The sequence below is a fragment of the Otolemur garnettii genome, unplaced genomic scaffold (assembly GCF_000181295.1).
Source record: "Otolemur garnettii isolate 467f Iridium unplaced genomic scaffold, OtoGar3 scaffold00297, whole genome shotgun sequence".
NCBI lineage: Eukaryota > Metazoa > Chordata > Mammalia > Primates > Galagidae > Otolemur > Otolemur garnettii.
This window is the reverse complement of record NW_003852692.1, coordinates 401,374-416,451: the sequence shown is the minus strand read 5'-3', so window position 1 is coordinate 416,451 and position 15,078 is coordinate 401,374. Positions and strand designations below refer to the sequence as shown.

At 37.9% G+C, this 15,078-nt stretch overlaps 1 protein-coding gene across 1 annotated transcript in view; it reads right to left on the bottom strand.

Moving 5' to 3' along the window:
- Positions 1–7,121: 7,121 nt before the first annotated feature.
- ESD (esterase D) overlaps positions 7,122–15,078 on the bottom strand; it is a 23,146-nt gene continuing 15,189 nt past the window's right edge. The window contains exons 7-9 of the mRNA XM_023508954.1: positions 14,258–14,384; positions 12,225–12,392; positions 7,122–7,348 (exon numbers count right to left, since the gene is read on the bottom strand). Of these exons, the coding sequence (XP_023364722.1) occupies positions 7,268–7,348; positions 12,225–12,392; positions 14,258–14,384 (376 nt within the window). The 3' untranslated portion in view covers positions 7,122–7,267. The remainder of the gene's footprint in view (positions 7,349–12,224; positions 12,393–14,257; positions 14,385–15,078) is intronic.

Sequence of the window (15,078 nt, the reverse complement as noted above, 5' to 3'; positions counted from 1 at the left end):
TCTATCATGTATCTGTCTGTCTGTCTATTTATCATCTGTCTATCCTGATGGTTCTGCTTTTTGGGAGAACCCTGACTAATACAGGTGCTTACTGCCTATTCCGCTCTGTTCAGGAGGATATGTGTAGCAATACCTCTAAGTCTCACAACAACCCTGTGAAGCAGCATTGACAATAAACCCCAACCTTCTTCTTTGCTAGTGAACACTAAGTGGTATGGCTGGAACTCGGAACTCCTGCAACAGTCTGTCTTAGAACCCATACTCTTAACCATTATGCTATAACCTCTTGCTCTATTGCCCAAAAGTCACTGACCAAACATCTAAAGCTAATAAAAGGAAGAAGAGTAAAGAGCTGAAGACTTTGTGTGGGTAATTTCACTTGCCCCTCCCAGTGACCCTAGGAGATAAGTCCTATTATCACCATCCCTCTGTTATTGATGTGTGAGCATAATGGGGCTCTTTCTGACAGAGATCCCCAAATAATTCACCCTCTCTATCACCTTTGAAAAGAAGCTGCAAAACCCAATTCTGCCCACGCCCTCTGCAAAGAGTGCTAGACGAGGGGAGGGATGAAAGCTGGCAGGGAAAGATGCTGAAGCTCTCCCTGCCCTGCAGACCAGGAGAGCTGCCTAGTAGGTGGGCACGGATGACTCTAATTGAAAACGTTCACGTGTATTCCCTGAGATTTTGGACACAGAAGCCTGGCATCTGATGCGCCTGGCAAACCTGAAGCCCACTGGAGTTCTGGACCCCTCTGTGGGGTGGCTGAGCAGGGAGGAGATGAGCCATGCCTCCTCCTGAGGTGAGAGACAGGTCCCCCAGATGTGAGCCATGTGGGAGGGAGCTGCTACCTAAGGTTGTTCTGAATTGTGCTGGCGATCGTTTACTGAGGGGTGGATGGGTGTGACTGCAGCAGAAATGCTGGGGGAAGGATTCAGATTGTTAGAATTTCCTCAGTCTGAACTTAGTGCCCTGAGCCGGGTCATAATGACTGAATAAAGCTGGAATAGTTGTAGGATTTTGTTGGGATTCATGCTAGAGCATCAGTCACTGCGGGCAGCCTCTCTGCACTCGGTAGCAAGATATGGGCTGGATTATTCCACACTTAAAGCAGAAAGTGTTCTATAGTCTGCTGGGACTTATTTAAATATAAGAAAATGAGTTATTTGATGTTTAGTCTGGAAAACACCATTTTCAAGAAGAGTGTGGTCTATTGATGGTGTTTCTCCTAATTGAAACACTGGGTGGCAGTGTTTTTACTGTAATCATTTCAGAAGAAACTCAGAAGTACAATAATAATCCCATTGAACTAGCAATGATCAGTAAGCCTGATCTGCCTCCAATATACCATGTGACAGCTCAGCTCAGGCTCAAGATTACAATTCTAAATGTGGAGTTTTATATATACACACACACACCCAACACCTCAACACCTCAGAATGCCCAAAATAATATCTCGGACATATTGAGAAAAAAAAAAAAAGTCTCTTGCCTCGCCCAGTTCTCGCCCACATGCCTCATTATTATTAGTATTTGAATTTGTCCAATAAACCCAATGAGATGAAAATGCTCATTTATTTGAAAAATCGAATGTACCATTATCATCCAAGAAAGAAAAGTGCTAGGACTCTATTCTTCATATACCATCACCAGAAAGTGAAGCTTGTTAAGCTTTGCACCAGACACCAAAGGCGTAAGAATAACATTGGAAATTCACTGGTCTAAGTTTGGGGTCTCAGACTTGGGCGGAATGCAACAATGGGATAGATACCTTTTATTTTATCTCTGAATACCAGAAGGATATTTTCTCTTGGGCCAACCAGAGCTCCTAAAAGATGGAAAGCTTACTTTCTATGTTCTCCTTGAGGGAAATATTTATTTCTACAGGCTACCAGCCTTGGTGCAGGCGGAGTACAGAGTAATACACGACAGGTATTCTGTGCGTTGCCCCTCACCACGCCTTCCTTTACTCACAACGTTGTGGTCAATAAAAAAAAAGTTGTGGTAGAGAAATTTGGAAAGCACATTTGCCAGGTGCACTGACAATATGTTAATTTTTATTGGCAATTATATACATTAGCTTATAATGTATTGTGTATAGCATAAGGCATACACAAAAATAAAAAATTTAAAAGGAGGGATGAAATACAAATAAACAGAAACTCTAATGTACTTTACTGGATGGTCTGTGCACCACTCCAGAAAGGCACATCTCTCTTTAGAGTCCAGCGGCACTCAGGTACCTTGTCACTAACACCTGGATAGGACGACAGTGAATTCAAGTGGGCGTCCTGATACATAGCCCTGTGAGCCCCGTGGTTCACATCTACTCCCATCTTCAGATGCAGAGTCATCCTTAAGTGATGTAGTGAACTGTCGGAAGTACCTTGAGGAAGTATGACTCATACCAGCTTTTATTCTGAAAGCCTCACTGTTTCCAAAATACCAAACAAACATGTTTTTGAATCAGAACTTAAATTCTCAGGGGAATAAATAAAGTAAGAATAATGAAGATGGGATTTTAGGCCTTGGCACAAATGGGTGTAACAGCTGTTTTCTTTTCTGTTTTTTCAATATTTATCAAACATTGATGTTTAAAATGACCAGTTATTTTAGAAAATATACATGAATAACTTGTTTGTAAAAATGACACATTCATTATAAATACCCTCTGCCTATCATCCTCAATTCTTTCTCAGAAATAACCGCCATTATTTCCATTTGGATCTTTTCCTGTGTAATACATTTGTAGGTACATTTTACCTGTTGCAAATATAAATATCGTTTTGATGGCTTTTAAAAATATAATCAGTATCAAATTACATGCATTATTCAGTGACTTATTTCTTCATGAGTTTTGCGGTTCTTTTTCTATTTGCCCTATCACAAGCAAGGATGTACTGCATACCCTTGTACAGGTCTCTTTCTGTATGTATCTTTCTCCACAAAACAGTCAAAAGATAATTTTGCAGCACCATTTATAGAAATGCCTATAAATGCCTCATTGACATTGTGCCTCATTGAAGTGCCTCATTGACTTGAGACACTAAATTCCCATCTGGGTCTAGGGCAGGACTTTTCTGATCCATTGACCTCCTCTGAGTTCAAACCCATTTTAATTATCACAGCTTTATAATGTATCATTTTGGTAACTGGTAGAGTAATTTGTTCTCTCTCAACTGTCTTGGCATATTCTTCCATATCAATTTTATAAATAGCTTGTCAAGTTCCATTAACAATATTGAGATTTTGATTAACATTAGATTGCCTTTGTGGATTAATCCGGGATGTATTAATAGCCTTACAATATGGAGCCTTTTATTCCCCGAACATGACATTGCGTTCCATTTGTTTAAGATTGACTTTAGTAAGGGTCTTATTTAATTCTTGTTCAAGTTACCCCTAGGTCCGTTTTTTGTTGTTGCTACTGGGAATGGGATCATTTTCTTCTGAGACTTTTTTGTTGGACCTAAAGGAAAACGACTGATTTTGAGATGTTGATCTTGTTTCTGGCCACCTTTTAAAAGTTTCATTGGTCCTAATACTTTGTTCTCCTCCTTGACCACAGCGGCTGCTGCTTTAGTCACGGTCGCCTGTGCTGCTGTGGCCATCTTTATTGGCCCCATTACCTCTGCCATTTTTTTTTTTTTTTGGCTGTTACTGCTGCCATCCCCACCACTGAAACACCAAAAATAACACTTCCTTTCTTCACCCAATCCAATACTTCAGATTATTTGGAGGCTAGGCTTCAAAAGTGAAGCTTCAAAAAAAAAAAAAGAAAAGCCAGATGTGGTGTCTCCTGTCTGTAATCCTAGCACACTGGGAGGCTGAGGCAGGTTTGAGACCCCATCTCTTAAAAATTACTCGGGCATCTGGCAGATGCCTGTAATCCCAGTTACTTGGGAGAACCGCTTGAGCCCCAGAGTTTGAGGTTGCTATGAGAAATGAATTGCCACAGAACTCTACCGAGGGTGACAAAGTGAGATTCTGTCTCAGAAAAAAAAAAAAAAAAGTTTTAATTTTAATAAAATTTCAATTATTTAAGAATATTTTAGATGCCAGCTCAGAAATATTACATATTCCACTCTAAGAGTTCATGAAATTTTATCAGAACTCTTCACTTGCACCATCAAAATCAGTGACATCTCGTGTCACTTTTTGCAGCGTTACAGGTCACCTTCACTTCTAAGTGGTTTAAGGTATGTGGTCCCTTATTTGAATCTATGAATGATGCAGTCGCGTGGAAATTTTATTCTCCAAGATAAATACCCTTTCTAATAACATTAAGGTATTTTTCTTCTTCACACAGTGTATTTAAGACCTCCATGGCATACCTACTCAATCCATCTTAATGTGAAATTTATTGACATATAACACATATTTGTAAGTGTATGGCCTGAGGAATTTTCAAAGTGAATCCCCAGTATCATAAGGGCCCTCTCATGCTACCCTTTCCATCACCTCTCACTCTAGTCCTCCCTCCCCTTCCATTCTAACTTCTAATACCGTGGATGAGTTTTGCCTGCTCTGGAACCTTATATGAAATGGTACCACGTGATTTACATAGCACATCACTTTCTGTCTGGATTCTTTCATCCCACATTAGGATGGAGACCCCTTTCCCATTGCTATGTCTAGTTGCAGTGTATTTATTTTCACTTTTTGACACTCAAGTCTTATTTCCAGATTTTGGCTATTTTGAACAGTGCTGCGGTAAACATTCTCATACGGCCTTTACATACACATTTCTGTTGGGTATTCCTCAGAGTGGAATCGGTAGGTGGGAACATGCGGATGTTCAATCCAGCAGCCCCTGCCAGTTGACACATCTTTCAGCAGCCTGACAGTTCAGGTTGCCACACAGCCTTGCGATTTTCTCCTGCCCTAACTTTAGCCATTCGTGTGGGTGTGTGGTTTCTTTTCATTGTGGTTTTTACTTCCATTTCTCCGGTGTTAACAAAGTTAAGCGCATTTTCATGTTTATTAGCCTTATTTGTCCTATTTTGTTAAGTACCTACTCAAATTTTTTGCCGACTTTTCTGTTAGTTTATCTGTTTTTGTTAAGACTTCCTGGGAGTCTTCATATATTTTGCATACAATTTATACCATCAGTTGTATGTATTATAAGCATCTCCGCCAATTTTGTGCTTTGCCATTTTACTCTTATGGTGGCTTTACTGTATTATCCTGTTTCTTAAAGAGAACTTCAAGAGGGTTTTACATCTACCTCATCCCAGGAAAGTCAAGATTGGTCTACCTTCTTAAACAACACTGAAAAGTAGCCTGGGGAGGTCATTTTTAGGTTATTTGCTGTTTACTATAAAGTCACTGAGATGAATTCTTATGAGAGACTCTGATAATTTTTTCTAGATGGGGAAGCCCATGTTACATTTAGGCATTGGTAAGATTGTCCCTCTCCAGACTGTGTTTGCAACACATAAGAACAAACTCAAATATGCTGGCTTCCTTTATAGCCTCAAGGGTCATTTCTGTGTTGTAAATAAAGGTCTTCATTACAGTCAACATTAACTGCACATCAGCAATTACTTCTTGAATATTTAAATGTTTGCATTTACCCAGCAAAAAAGGAATTATTTTCTTATAACAATGTGCAAATTTAGGTTTATACTCCCAGTTATTTAAACACTAGGCTAGGTATTGCTATGAAGGAGTTTAGCAGATATAATTAAAGTCCCTAAACTGACTCTGAATAAGGGAGAATCTGGCGGGTCTCAGTTAATCAGCTAGAAAGTCTTATTAAAAGCAAGGCTGAGGCCCTCCCAAGAGAGAAGAAATTGCTCTTGTGGACAAGTTTAAGCTCACCCTGAGTTCCATCCTGCTGTGATCTTTCCTTCCTGTGGCCATAAGGATTTTAGATTTAATTAGCCAGCCCTGACAATCACGTAAGTCAAATGCTTAGAACACTTCTCTTGAAGGTGTGTATCTCCTACTAGTTTTGCTTCTCTCATTCAATTCTCAACTAATAATGATCTTAGGATAATATGATCATTTTCTTCACAATTTAAGAAGTAACAGGCAAAAACTCCATGAATTACATCATCTTTGAAGAACACAGAATACAAAGCCTGTCTAGGTTAGAACCATTTGTATGAGCTCACGCTGGGCTTCAATCTTGACTACTGGTATTTAAACAGTACCAATTTTATAACTTTAAGAACCTGATGGCACTTTCTTCAATTACCATTTAATATGTAATCTTATTGGATGTTCAAAATGTATAGATTTTGTGCTCTTTCACAGGAAAATACATACTTTTAAAGTAGGCAGGATTTATCTGTCATATTTCAAATAAGTGGCTAGTGTGCTGGCCACATACACCGGGACTGGCGGGTTTGAACCCAGCCCAGGTTTTCCGAACAATGACAGCTACAACAAAAAAGCTGAGTGTTGTGGCGGGCACCTGTAGTCCCCCCAGCTACTTGGGAGGCTGAGGCAAGAGAATTGCTAAAGCCCAAGAGTTTGAGGTTGCTGTGAGCTGTGATGCCATAGCACTCTGCCCTGCCCCACCAAAAAAGTTTATTAAGTTCTAGAAAGAACACAATTTGTTATGTACAGAGACTAAACTTTAATTGGTAAACTCAACAAATTAAATTTCTGCATGTGATTAAGGGAAAATATGTTTAATATATGAAACTTAAAAAGTTTCCTTATCTGGCTATTTCAGATTGAATCTTATTACTGTATTTAATTCTTGGCATCCTAAGACACTCAAAAACCACTGTTCACAAATGTATCTGGTGCAGTAGGCAAGAAGAGAATTTAGAAAAGCTGTTTTCTGATGTCCCACAGCCTTGTAATGCTGGGGAATACCTTCGCCTTTCTGAGCCTATCCCTTTATTCTACAACTGATACTTATTAAATACTTATCAAAAATCAAGTACTTGTTAGACATTCATGAAATTGACAGTCCATAATTTCAGAGGCTTAACGTCTGGAAAGGTTTAGAGTTTGGGCTAAATTACCTTCAAATCCTGAGCATGTATGATTTAAACAGGATTACATTCTTATTCTGAGAGCTGGGATTAATACGAGGATTTCCAAATGATATTAGAAAAGCTATAAAGTAGTAAAGATTTCCTACATGAACACTGGCAAAATAATTTTCTCAATCAGAAGTTTTATATCTTTATTCAGAACGTGATTAAACCACAGAATAAAGTTCTTCTAGCATTATAAAATCCAACGTTTTGAAATCCTTTTGTAGTTGGCAATACTGTTTTTACATCTTTGATAACCCTGAAGTTTTTCATGCATTCAGGTATTTTGCATGATGTCTGATGTGATCAGCGATAAAGGTTGCAATGAAGTAGTAGCTGTGATCATAACCCTAGAAATCAAAATACAGAGATATTAAGATATTTATCTACCATTCATAAACATCAATATTAGAGACATTCAATATCTCCCAGGTCACTTAATTTGCCTGTAGTCAAAATATCACACTATGAGGAAGGTTTATAATCAAAATCAAGGTCATACTTGTACTTCGATATTTTCAATGTTTAAAAGAGCAGCAAAAATATGAAGGAAAATTAAACATTCTTCATCGTCTAGTTTCTAAATACTGCCATTAATAGGTAAAGGAGAAAGTAACACAAATCACGTTAAGAATTTCACCCCAGGCTTGGCGCCTGTGGCTCAAGCAGCTAAGGCGCCAGCCACATACACCTAAGATGGCTGGTTCGAATCCAGCCTGGGCCCGCCAAACAACAATAATGGCTGCAACCAAAAAAATAGCCAGGCGTTGTGGCGGGTGCCTGTGGTCCCAGCTACTTGGGAGGCTGAGGCAGGAGACTTGCTTGAGCCCTGGAGTTGGAGGTTGCTATGAACAGTGAAGCCATGGCACTCTACCCAGGGGGACAGCTTGAGGCTCTGTCTCAAAAAAAAAAAAAAAAGAATTTCACCCCAAAACATACCTTTGAGGAGAAAGGAATTAATTCATTAAACCCTGACATCCCTTGGCAATACATCAAGTCGGATAAAAAAAATCAGTAAACTTACTGAAAACTATCATGAAGCAGAAAATGTAACGTGCCAAGCAGTTGACTTCGAAAGAGGTCTTAACCTATCCAATCAATTAAGATCACTAGATAATTTATCCCTAACTACAATTAAAAGGTGGAATAAAATGAAATAAAGGTCTAAGAAAGATTTTAAGTTCTTAACTAGTGAACGGTCTCTTATAGGAGAAAATGGGAATTTTTCTAAGTATGTAAGAAATAAAAATAGATGCAATAAAAATATCACTGGGGCAAGACAAATCCCCAAAGTTTTGATGAATCAGTGAATGTTCTCACTCTCTTACTTCTAGAGAAGTATGAAATATTTATCTTGGGAACAGCTGTCAATAAAACTTCTCATTTGGAGTCATCAGAGCAACTTCTGTCTTCTTCTAAGGCAATCTGTCTTCTCTCACAGAAGTGGGTATGACAGGAAATGTTGTCAAGATTGAGGCTGAGTCTTGGAATCACTTGGCTTCACATCTCCTAATGATTATAGTAGTCCCAGCCAGTTTGTTAAATCTGGAGCTAAAGGACAGTTCCTTACATAAGGAAGGAAGCTTAAAGAAAAACATTTGCCACTCATATAATTCTTGATTGTTAAGAAGTTAAACAGGCCTGTGATCCTCAGTTTTAGGCACATAATGAATAGCCACCCTTATTATTGTTGTTATTGTTAGAGAAGTCCCAGGGTAAACCCAAATGATAATTTTTAGCTCTCAGAAATATTCTGCAAGATAACAATGCATTCATCTGAAATCCAAAGCAAATATCCAAAACTTCCATAATGATATTTAAAGTGAGATCCACCATTATGAGACAGTAGAAAATGCCTGCCACGAGGGAGCAAGGGGGATTTTTAAAAATACCAACATAAAGGCAACAGCATCTATCTGAACTAGTGGCATTCTCAGGAAGCCATACAATTGGAATTAAGTGTGTTAGCTTTGACTAGTTTCAAGTTTTGTTTACCAATCTTATTAAATAGGGGTGGATTCTTTCATTAAATTCTTTGGACAAATGAGTTGGTTTGGTATGCTAAACAGCTGTGGAACTGCCCATATTTAGTGACCCTTGAAGGGGCCTTACTTTCCTTCTCTACCTCACACTTTAAATGGAAAAATCCTTGGTAGCAAAACTCTTGACTGCTGGAGGATAAAAATAAATGAAAGCATTCTTTCTTTCACTCTTCACTCAACTCTCAAAAAGGAAGCAGTGCTCCAGCAGGTACAGTGACATTTATTCCAAAATGCAGTGTGTTCCTACATATGTTCCATACTCACAGAAAAGCTCAGGTATGAATCCCCAGGTTATTAGGTCTCTTCAGAGTACAAAGAAGATTGCTGAAAGGTATTAATTTATTTAACAAACACTGAGAGTCTCTGTGCTCAGCATGGAGTACAGAGGGAAGTGAGATCCCTGCATTTCTGTGACTCCCTGTCTTACTCTTCTCTGAAGAGGCAGATGCAGAGGCCAAACAGCCTCCCAATCTTCGAGGCTTACGGAGGTAGTTCAGCCTCTCCTCTCAGTGAGTACTGTTTCTGGAAGCTTTCTCAGTATTAGGTCACTGAATTCTTTTCTGTTTTGTATGCTCAATAACTAAAGATAAGACATTCTGGGTCCTTCCTTTTCAGACTAGAACCTGATCTTTCTGTACTAGCTAACAGAATTCTACTACCTAGTGCTTTATTCCCCATACACTAACCTCTCCTTAGAAAAACCTGACAGCTGACAAAGTACACATGCTGAGCAGTTAACACCATTAAAAAGAGGTACAGGAATGAAGCTCGATAAGCCACACACATGATTGTAATAATTTTCTTTCTTCCATCTTAGATTACTTTTCAAATATTTATACTCTCCATTATTTTCAGCTTATTTTATTTATAGCTCCTATTTTACAAAGTAAAATTATACTGTACTTATAATCAAACCAAAAAAGCAGGTGATGAAACTCTCGGGCCCGAGGTAATCTGGTGACCTGAGTTTAATGGAAATTGGTTAGAAAATCTGAGAGTAGACACTGCAGCCCTACCCAGGCAAGTTCATTCAGTTAGTGATTCAGTTACAACAAATCTAAACACAATCTGTTGCAGACAGATTGTGCACCTGCTGGAAGTAAAGTGAATGAAAAATTATACCTGAGCTGCAGATTATGACTCTGGTGATCAGAGTATTTTCTTACTCTGTTTGGGAGAATTAAATGCTTCATCTTGACATTAAGTACGGCCAAAGGTATTTTTTAGTTGCTTGGGATGCAGGCATTTTGAAATAAAGAAATTGACTTATTCTCCCCCCCCCCCCCCAAAGAATACCATCCATGTTCTAACTCTATGCTGTTTTTACAACAAACTCAAGAGATTTTCAGACTTTCCTGGCAGGCAGTAACTTTGTAGAAACAACAGAATTTCCTGGCACAGCCTTACGGGAAGCTGATGAAGCATCCAACATGGCCAGTGCCAAGAAGTTAAGGTCATTTGGAAAAAAACCATGGCTTGGTACGTCACTTATAGCTATAGTTAACATAGTTAAATGCACTACTCTATTTATAATCAAATTGGCATTTGGATTTCTCAAGGCTGGTTGTCGATCTAAAACGGTAATTGTGATGGGAAATATTTAAATAAATCTAAAAAAAATTCTATCACTTAGGGCTGGATACTAAGAGACAACAAGGTATATATGATGTGTTGGGTTTTGACATATTTTCCCACAGGATATATGTATCATTCACATGTTTAAAATACCCTTGTGAACAGGAAGATAGTGAGATCTGCTGCAGTAAGTTAGGTAGCAGGCTGTGCACGATTTCTCCTTGTGCTTGCTCTCATTCCACCTCTTTGCTCCTCCACACTGCCTGGGAACGGCTAGCCAGATGGCAAAGGATAGCATCTGCAGTCAAATGACCCTACTTCCAGTCTTGTTCCACCACTTACTAGCTGCGTGACCTTAGGTAAGTAGGTTACCTCTATGGTCCTGTCTCCTCATCTGTGAAACAGATGGACAGGAAAGAAATGCTTTCTTCTTTGGTGGTGTAAGAATTAAGAATGAGTTAATGTAGGAAAACATTTTGTAACTGTACGTACCACATCACACATTGAGCTAGACCTGAACATTCAGCATCATAATTATACTTTAGGTTAACATGCCTAACGCATTATCCTCAGACATGAATAAAAATTATTTAAAATAATGATTATATGTAATTCTCAGTTCTCATATTTCACCCTGAACAGAAGATTTTGTTTATGTTTTGAAGTTTATGAATAGTTTTTGGTTGTTCTTTCTTATTTTTTGGAGACAGTCTATTTCACCCTCGGTAGCACGCCAGGATGTCACAGCCCACAGCAACCTCAGACTCTGGGGCTTAAGTGATTCTCTTGACTCAGCCTCTCAGGTAGCTGGGACTACAGGCGCCTGCCACAACGCGCAGCTACTTTTTGTTGCAGTTGTCATCATTGTTTAGCTGGCCTGGGCTGGGTTGGAACCCGCCAGCCTCGGTGTATATGGCTGGTGCTGTAACCACTGTGTTATGGGCGCCCAGCCAATGAATAGTTTTTTAAAAAATAAAATAATTTCTTTAATTATAATTGTAATAACATAAGTAGAATTAGGTGAGTAGTGGCTAGTCAGAAGTACTTCAGTCATGGAAAATTTGCAAGCTAACTGAAATTCAGTAATTATTCTTAAACAACTTCAACTATCAAGTGGCATAATGGATAGGTCAGCATATAAATAAATTAATATAAAGTACATTTGTGTGACAAGACTGAGCTTGAGGCTAAAATGTATATATAAAATAAAGAATAACCAAGTTATAAGTTTGTCCCTTTTATATTACTGCAGTAAAGATATATATATATATATATATATAAGCACTGAACTTTTTGTTATTTACCAGTTTCGTGGTAGGGAGAAAATTGTAAATATTTCTCATTGCCAAAGCTTTATCAAATTTGGTCTTACACATCATTACTTTAAAGGGAATGTTTCACTTCAAGTGTCTTAATATATTTAAAACCTATCTTACTAAAGGTAGGATTTATATTCTGAAAATAAAGAAAGAATCTAGCTTCTTTAGACATTAAACATTATTTAAAATCTATCTTACTAAAGGTAGGATTTATATTCTGAAAATAAAGAAAGAATCTAGTTTCTTTAGACATTAAACATTATTTAGATCAAGCTAATACTAATACTTGCCTCTTGTAATCTAAAAACAACAGGGATTTTCTTTTCTGTGGACGCAGCTATGAAGTTATCAGGAAGTAACTGTCCATCTAAAAGAAACTGGTCATCTTTTCCTTGATCAATTAGTATGTCCAGCTGAGAACCTTGATAGGACTTCACAAGAAAGGTAGCATCATAAGCCTGTAAAAGGTGAAGAAACACTGAAAAATCAAAGTACTCAGAAAGATATTCTTCAGAATATACTATCCCAGAACCAAACTGAAATTCAAAGTTATTTAAAACAGGTTAAATCATAAATCTGCTTTCGGATTGGCTTAAAATCCGACCTGCCAGGTTTTCATTTACAAGGTGTTCAGAATTCTATTTCCTAATAGTATCCTCTTCCCCACTTTCAAGCAGCCCTAGGCCAGTGCAAGATTCTGATATCTCGATATGCCCTTTTTTCTTCTAAACCTTTAATGGCAGAGTGGGAGGGAATCTATAAAGTCTGACTAGCTCTAAATTCTATGACTTTATAATTCTACATGGTCTTGATTCCAAATATAAATTAATGAAGACTGTAAAATCTGCTGCCACTTATTAATATAAAAAACATAAAAGGTGGGCTAAAAAAAAAATATAAAGGGCGGCACCTGTGGCTCAGAGGATTAGGGCACCGGCCCCATATGCTGGAGCTGGCGGCTTCAAACCCAGCCCCGGCCAAAAATCTGCAAAAAACCAAAAAACATATATATATATAAATAACTAGGTTACTTTCTAGGTTACCTGTGCCTTTATCTTTCTCTTAATACTCCTAGTTAGTAGGTCTTTTACCCAACTCTTCTATTAGACTGTCTGTCTGTGGACATGAAAGATCTTCCATTGTGACACAAGATCTCAGAACGTGGGATGGACCCTGCATATGATGAAGACTCAACAACAGATGATGTAGGTGCAAAGTCATTTCTCAAAGGACCTGGTCCTAATAATTACCAGCACTCTCCAATAAAATAAAATTCTAAGCCTAAACAATCAAAAACTAAAGACCTTTAAAAGCCTAAACAATCAAAAACTAAACCCTTTAATTTGTTAGAATTGTAATGATTATCCTTAAATAAACAGGGGTCCACGTAGAAATGACTCTGAACGAAGAACTATAATTTACTTTAAAACAAAGAAATTGGTTTTTTCCCCATGTAAGTATTCTCTGCGTGGTAAAATGCACACAACGATGAGTTTACTTGCAAAGTATTCCAACTCTTGTTGCAGTTTCCAAATGGCTTATTTCTGTACAAGAGTAAAATGGTTCTCAGGAGAAATCATCATTTTCATTTTCAAGCACCTGTTTCAATGTTTGAAAAAGCAATCTTGCTGTGGGAATATTCACATAAGTGTGCATTTCAGAATATCTATTTTTAAAGACTTTTAAGTCTGGAATTTAAAGTTCAAATCGGAGAGATACTGAATTTTGAAACACATACACAAAATAACTGCAAAGTCAGGCCTCTTGGTTCCTCTTATACAATTGAGTATACAGTTAAAAAGAGGCAAGCCTAAATTTAGTAAATACAGGTTGAGCATCCCTACTCTGAAAATCTGAAATCATAAATGCCCCCAAATCCAAAGTTTTGAGCAATGACATGATGCTCAAAGAAATACTCATTGGAACATTTTGGATGAAAGATATTCAAGCTATAATATGTAGTATTGTAAAATTATATTAATTTAGAAATAAAAATATAAGTTAATAATTAACTAAAAAGTAATGTAGCCTGGGCAGCACCTGTGGCTCCAAGGAATAGGGCGCCGGCCCCATATACTGGAGGTGGTGGGTTCAAACCCAGCCTCAGCCAAAAACTGCAGGAAAAAAAAAAATGTAGCTTCAGAATATCTGTCATGAGTCAATACAATTAGAAAGCAGGGTTTTTGTTTTTTATCGATATATACTTTTGCTAATTACTCTTAGCTCTAGAGTCCTAATTAGATGCAATGTCTGTGACGTGTACAGACTTTCAACAAACTGAAACACTTAAAAATAAGCATTAAGACAGCCATCCAAGACCTACCTTCCATTTACTTTGATCTGGTCCTAAATATCCACCAAAGGCCTTTTTGCCCCAAGGACAGAGCACTGGGTTGCAAATTGGAGCAAATGCTGATACAGACTTCAGAAACAAAGAAAATTTGAAAACAAGTTATGTTTTGCTAAATTAAATATGAATAGATATTTGCAACTTGCTTTAAAACTCTGACTTGTCATGAAAACCACTGTTATGCCATGAATTAGTTCAACTTTATAATAAAGCTTAGGACAAATAAAATATCTGGTGCTACAGCAAGAAACTGCTATGAGAAATATTTGAATTTCCAGTAGCACACCTCAAATGATTAAGAAGTCCTTTGTAAGCAAAGGAAATTAATGAAACAAATCTTAAGGTCATAAATAGCCATGTAACTTTAAAGACAGTAGTAATCTTAAAAATGACTGTCATTTTAACACTTCCTTTTTCAATTCTTGAAATACACTTCTCTGCACAGTATGACACTCTACCTATAGTGGTTATACAAACTTGACTCATTTTTTTAAAATAATTTTTAAATTTTTTTTATTTTGAGACAGAGTCTTACTCTGTCACCCTGGATACAGTCCCATGGCATCATAGCTCACAGCAGCCTCAAACTCTTGGGCTCAAGCAATTCTCTTGCCTCAGCCTCCACAGTAGCTGGGACTACAGGCACCTGTCACAACTACGAGCTAGTTTTTCTATTTTTAGTAGAGCTGGGGTCTCACTCTTGCTCTGACTGGTTTCCAACTCCTGAGCTCAAGCAATTCACCCACCTCAGCCTCCCAGAGTGCTAGAATTATAGGCCAGGGCCACCATGCCCA